The sequence below is a fragment of the Bombina bombina genome, chromosome 4, assembly GCF_027579735.1.
Source record: "Bombina bombina isolate aBomBom1 chromosome 4, aBomBom1.pri, whole genome shotgun sequence".
NCBI classification, from domain to species: Eukaryota; Metazoa; Chordata; class Amphibia; order Anura; family Bombinatoridae; genus Bombina; species Bombina bombina.
In genome coordinates, this window is record NC_069502.1 from 198,712,320 (window position 1) to 198,719,187 (window position 6,868).

At 39.2% G+C, this 6,868-nt stretch overlaps 1 protein-coding gene across 2 annotated transcripts in view; it reads left to right on the forward strand.

The window, feature by feature from the left end:
- UGGT1 (UDP-glucose glycoprotein glucosyltransferase 1) overlaps positions 1-6,868 on the forward strand; it is a 259,452-nt gene that overhangs the window by 47,240 nt on the left and 205,344 nt on the right. For both annotated transcript variants that reach the window (XM_053709747.1, XM_053709748.1), the window contains exons 6-7: positions 1,239-1,413; positions 1,628-1,724. In XM_053709747.1, coding sequence (XP_053565722.1) covers positions 1,239-1,413; positions 1,628-1,724 — 272 coding nt within the window. The remainder of the gene's footprint in view (positions 1-1,238; positions 1,414-1,627; positions 1,725-6,868) is intronic.

Here is a 6,868-nt window from a genome sequence, read left to right on the forward strand (position 1 = left end):
AAGAGAATGAATAAAATTTGATAATAGAAGTAAATTGGAAAGTTAAATTGTATGACCTATCTGAATCATGAAAGAAAACTATTTGCGTTTCCAAAAGGGAACTATGTGTTTTGCTTCACTTGGTTAGAACAATATCAAATGACCATTTAAAGCACAACCGTAAATCAATGCTTTTGTAGATTGGTGCTAAGAAAGCGTGAAATGTTTGCAAGTAACTGATCTTCAGGTATGGTTTTGTGTATAGGACACAACTTCACAAACAGTACCTTTATGCAATATAGGAAAGTAAAAAAATACAACTTAAAATACTCTTAGATGTGAATACTACAGAAATAATAATAATAATAAATTCCTCTTGAAAATAAGTAAGTCCTTATTATGAATTTTAGCACAATACACGGTGTGCACGGTCTGCAGTCATCGTCACATTGGAGCAGTATCAAGAAAATGTCAATATTGTGGACTCATCACCACAACAGCAGTTTATTATATGAGTTATAAACATTGCAAGCCAATACGCAGCATACTGTTTAATATATGACTAATTGATTTACTGATAATACAGCAGTAGAGCATTGGCATTTTGCGTTGTCTAGTCACTTATTATAATCTTGTCTGTGCATGACATGAGCAAAATCTGCACTTAAACGGATACTCAAGTCAAAATTAAACTTTCATGAATCGGATACAGCCTGAGATTTTAAGCAAAATTCCAATTTACTTCCATTAACAAAATATGCACAGTCTTATAATATTTACACTTTCTGAGTCACCAGCTCCTACTGAGCATGTGCAAAAATTCACAGAGTATACATTTATGCATTTGTGATAGGCTGATGGCTGTCACATGATACAGGGGGAGTGGAAATATACATAACTTTAATATTTGTCAGAAAAAAATAATATTTATTTGATGTTCAGACTAAGTGCTATTGCATTGTCTTTTTATCATGTATTTGTTGATTATGCAAATCTACTGGTACTTTAAATGCTATTGTGAGTATTGATTTCTAGGCTTTTTTCCATCATAAAGAAATATTTTATCGTATAGAATATTGACCATTGTTTTATAGTTGTTGTGATCATTCATACTCTTGTAATAGGGTAAAAGATGCCATTACAACACAAGTTTAATACATAATATAGCCTATATAGGAATGCTTGTTACAGATCCTATGTATACTATTCTATGCCTTGTTACCGAGCACACTAAGCTAATTTATCTTTTTGTTCTCTAGACCGAAACCTTTCTTATTCAAAGGAGATCACAAGTACCAAGTTACCAACCCTGAGAGCCCTGTGGTTATACTCTATGCACAGATTGGCACCCAAGGCTTTGCCAATTTCCACCATTTGCTTTCTACAAAGGCCAGAGAGGGAGTGATTTGCTATGTGCTCAGGCACTTTGTTGCTGTAAGTAACCTTGTTCTGCATTTTGTATAGAAATCTGACTTTCTTCTTTGTATTTTTGATATATTTGCTTCTTTGTTTTCCTTGCAGTTGTATTTCTGTAACATATTGATGAATGGACTCAATAAAAATGTTTGGACAAGTTTTGTATGAAATATGCTTCCTGCGATAGTTAAAAATAAAAAAATACATTTGTTTTATGAATCTTTTTTTTCAGAGCCTCGGTGCAGAAAAGGTTTTTCTCTCTGGATACGGTGTGGAGTTGGCAATTAAAAGCACTGAATACAAAGCTAAAGATGATACTCAAGTGAAAGGTAAGCTTGGTGCTCAAGATAGTAAAAGGGTTAGCTTTACAGAAGGTGAATCAGGGTTACAGGTGTATGAATAAATAAAAGGGAAACATTCTAAAAAGATCTTTTAGTTTTTATTATTATTTATTTATAAAGCGCCAACAGATTCCGCAGCGCTGTCCATGGGTACAAAGATAAAAGTACAGTACAATACAATATAAAAGACACCAAAGTTTAACAAACAAATACAGGGAGAATTGAAGGCCCTGTTGCCGTGGGAACTTACTTATATCAGAAAGTCCAGTAGCTATTCTAGTACGATCAGTACTTCCTTTACATCATATACCTATATGTGACCTTTATATCCAGTGGTTCTGTTCTTGTTAATATTATTTTACATACACAGTGCTTGTTGTCTTTCCAAGGTAAATATTATATTTGTGATGTATCCAGGTTGGATATTTCCTGCTCTGGTGTTTAGGGCCATGCTCAAGTTTTGTTTTGCTTCACTTGATTAGAACAATATCAAATGACCGTTTAAAGCCTAACAGTAAATTAACACTTTGTAGATTGATGCTAAGGAAGCTGGAAATGTTTGCAAACAACTGATCTTCAGGTACAGTTTTGTGTATAGGACAAACCTTCACAAGCAGTACCTTTATGCAATATAGGAAAGTAGCTTTTTGAAAAAAAAAAATACAACTTAAAATACCCTTTTAGATGTGAATAGTACAGATAGAATAATAAAATTATTATCGGGTATCTGTAGAGCGCCAACAGATTCCGCAGCGCTATAAACATAGCATAGCAAGATAGCATTTATAGGGATCTGGATAGAGGGCACTGCCGAGAGTCGCACTGTTGTAGTCGGCTCTTATGAAGGTGATCTGCAAGCAGTTGGGCTCTTAGGCTTACATTCTAAGTGGGTTCATGGCGGATAGCAGTGGAGGAGAGGAACTTTTATTAGGAAAGGTTAGTGTAGGTTGTATGCATCTCTAAACAGAAGAGTCTTTAGGGAGTGCTTGAATCTTTCAAAACTAGGGGAGAGTCTTGTGGAGCGAGGCAGAGAGTTTTACAAGATGGGAGCCAGTCTGGAGAAGTCCTCTAAACGGGAATGTGAGGAGGTAACAGGAGAGTAGGAGGTCATGAGCAGAGCGAAAGGGATGGGGGGAGAGTATCTGGAGACAAGGTCTGAGATATAGAGGGGTAGCAGTGCAGATGAGGGCTTTGTATGTCAGAGTCAGAAATGTGTGTTTAATCCTGGAGGCAAGAGAAAGCCAGTGAAGGGATTCGCAGAGAGGTGCAGCAGATGAAGTGCGACGTGTAAGGAAGATGAGCCTGGCAGAGGCATTCATTATGGATTGTAAAGGAGCTATGCGGAAGCTAGGTAAACCAGAGTGGACGGAGTTGCAGTAGTCAAGGTGGGAAACTTTTGAAAAGTAGTATTTTAGCACAATACATGTTGTGCATAGTCTGCAGTCATCTTTACAATAGAGCAGTATCAATAATATATCCATATTGTGGACTACTCCTAACCGCAATTCCCTGTACCAGTTGTAATGTCAGACGTGAGACATTTCAGTCCAGCTAAACAGAGTTGTTGCTTCGGCTTCACCATTGTGACTGGCATCTCCTGTTGCAGTAGTATTTTGAGCAGCTGATTTACTGAAGCTTTTTTCACCCAACTAATAATTTTATTAGCTGTTTTATGTAGCAGAGTTGCTGCTTAATGTGCAGTCATTGTGATCTATATTAAGGAGAACAGACCTGTGATATAGCAACCTCCAAATAACTGTCCTCCCTGAAATCACAGCCTTTTTCTTCCCTGAACAAGATCAGTTACTAACAGATTTATTGTAGGATATGATACCTAATTTGTTTCTTTCATGATTTATACAGAGCAACTTTCCAATTTGTTTCTGTTATCAAATTTGCTTTGTAGTCTTTGTATCCTTTTATGAATGAGCAACAATACACTACTGGGAGCTAGCTGAAGATGTGGTAAGGCAATGACAAGAGGCATATAAATGTAGTCACAAATCAGCAGCTAGCTCCCAATAGTGCATTGTTGCTCCTTACCCTACTTAGGTATGATTTCTCCTGTTAAGTGTAGTCAGTCCACGGGTCATCATTACTTATGGGATATTAACTCCTCCCCAACAGGAAGTGCAAGAGGATCACCCAAGCAGAGCTGCTATATAGCTCCTCCCCTCTACGTCACACCCAGTCATTCTCTTGCACCCAACTAATAGATAGGATGTGTGAGAGGACTGTGGTGATTAAACTTAGTTTTTTATATCTTCAATCAAAAGTTTGTTATTTTAAACGACACCGGAGTGTGTTGTTTCCTTCTCAGGCAGAATTTGAAGAAGAATCTACCTGAGTTTTTGTATATGATCTTAGCGGACGTAACTAAGATCCGTTTGCTGTTCTCGGCCATTCTGAGGAGTAAGGTAACTTCAGATCAGGGGACAGCGGGCAGGTTCACCTGCAAAGAGGTATGTTGCAGTATATTATTTTCTAAGGAATGGAATTGACTTTGAAAATACTGCTAATACCGATATAATGTAAGTACAGCCTTAAATGCAGTAGTAGCAACTGGTATCAGGCTGACATGTATATATGTTAACATTTAAGTATTTCTGGGGAATGGCACTTCACTGGGAAAATACTGTATGCATATATCTTTTAGCCTAACTTGCAGTGGGAGCGACTAGCAGCAGGCTTTTTAAAGACATTTCATATATTAGATTTTAAACGTTTTGCTGGCATGTTAAATCGTTTAATTATCTGAGGTACTTGGTGAAAATTGTTTTGGGCTTTATTTTCCACATGGCTGTCGTTGTTTTAAATTAAAACAGTTTACTGAGCTCCCCTCACTGTTGTAGTGTGAGTGGGAGGGGCCTATTTTGGCGCTTTTACTACGCATCAGGTAATCACTCACAGCAGACCTGTGAGACTGTGCTTGACTGTGATAAAAACGCTTATATTGTCAATTGTTATACGTTTTTTTCTGATATTAAGGGTTAATCATCCATTGCTAATGTGTGCAATCCTTTGCTAATTTTGGTTTATATAACTAATCCGGTTCATTGTTATTCAACTGTGACAGTTTTTGTGTGCTTCTTAAAGGCACAGTAACGTTTTTACATATTGCTTGTAAATTTAGTTGAAAAGTATTTCCAAGCTTGCTAGTCTAATTGCTAGTTTGTTTAAACATGTCTGACTCAGAGGAAACTCTTTGTGCAATATGTTCAAAAGCCGAGGTGGAGCCCAATAGAAATTTATGTACTAATTGCATTGATGCTACTTTAAATAAAAGTCAATCTGTACATGTTAAGCAACATTCACCAGACAACGAGAGGGAAGTTATGCCGACTAACTTGCCTCACGTGTCAGTACCTGCATCTCCCGCTCAGGAGGTGCGTGATATTGTAACGCCAAGTACATCAGGGCGGCCATTACAAATCACTTTACAAGACATGGCTAATGTTATGACTGAAGTTTTGTCTAAATTGCCAGAACTTAGAGGTAAACGAGATCACTCTGGGATGAGAACAGAGTATTCTGATAATGCTAGGGCCATGTCTGATACTGCGTCACAATATGCAGAGCATGAGGACGGAGAGCTTCATTCTGCGGGTGACGGATCTGATCCAAATAAATTGGATTCAGACATTTCAAATTTTAAGTTTAAGCTGGAAAATCTCCGTGTGTTGCTAGGGGAGGTGTTAGCAGCTCTGAATGATTGTAACACAGTTGCAATCCCAGAGAAAATGTGTAGGTTGGATAAATATTTTGCGGTACCGACGAGTACTGACGTTTTTCCTATACCTAAGAGACTTACTGAAATTATTACTAAGGAGTGGGACAGACCCGGTGTGCCTTTCTCACCCCCTCCTATATTCAGAAAAATGTTTCCAATAGACGCCACCACACGGGACTTATGGCAAACGGTCCCTAAGGTGGAGGGAGCAGTTTCTACTTTAGCTAAGCGTACCACTATCCCGGTGGAGGATAGCTGTGCTTTTTCAGATCCAATGGATAAAAAGTTAGAGGGTTACCTTAAGAAAATGTTTGTTCAACAAGGTTTTATATTACAACCCCTTGCATGCATTGCGCCTGTCACGGCTGCATTTTGGTTTGAGTCTCTGGAAGACACCCTTGACTCAGCGACATTAGATGAGATTTCACTTAAGCTTAAAACCCTTAAGCTAGCTAATTCATTTATTTCTGATGCCGTAGTACATTTAACTAAACTTACGGCTAAGAATTCCGGCTTACGGCTAAGAATTACTTAACATACCTTTCAAGGGGCAGACTTTATTCGGGCCCGGTTTGAAAGAAATTATCGCTGATATTACGGGAGGTAAAGGCCATGCCCTGCCTCAAGACAGAGCCAAACCTAGGGCTAGACAGTCTAATTTTCGTGCCTTTCGTAACTTCAAGGCAGGAGCAGCATCAACTTCCTCTGCTCCAAAACAGGAAGGAGCTGTTGCTCGCTACAGACAAGGCTGGAAACCTAACCAGACCTGGAACAAGGGCAAGCAGGCCAGAAAACCTGCTGCTGCCCCTAAGACAGCATGAAGTGAGGGCCCCCGATCCGGAAGCGGATCTAGTGGGGGGCAGACTCTCTCTCTTCGCCCAGGCTTGGGCAAGAGATGTCCAGGATCCCTGGGCGTTGGAGATCATATCTCAGGGATATCTTCTGGACTTCAAAGCTTCTCCTCCACAAGGGAGATTTCACCTTTCAAGGTTGTCAACAAACCAGATAAAGAAAGAGGCGTTTCTACGCTGTGTACAAGACCTTTTACTAATGGGAGTGATCCACCCAGTTCCGCGGTCGGAACACGGACAAGGGTTTTACTCAAATCTGTTTGTGGTTCCCAAAAAAGAGGGAACCTTCAGACCAATATTGGATTTAAAGATCCTAAACAAATTCCTAAGAGTTCCATCGTTCAAGATGGAAACTATTCGGACAATCTTACCCATGATCCAAAGAGGTCAGTACATGACCACAGTGGATTTAAAGGATGCTTACCTTCACATACCGATTCACAGAGAACATTACCGGTATCTAAGGTTTGCCTTCCTAGACAGGCATTACCAGTTTGTAGCTCTTCCCTTCGGGTCGGCTACGGCTCCAAGAATCTTTACAAAGGTTCTGG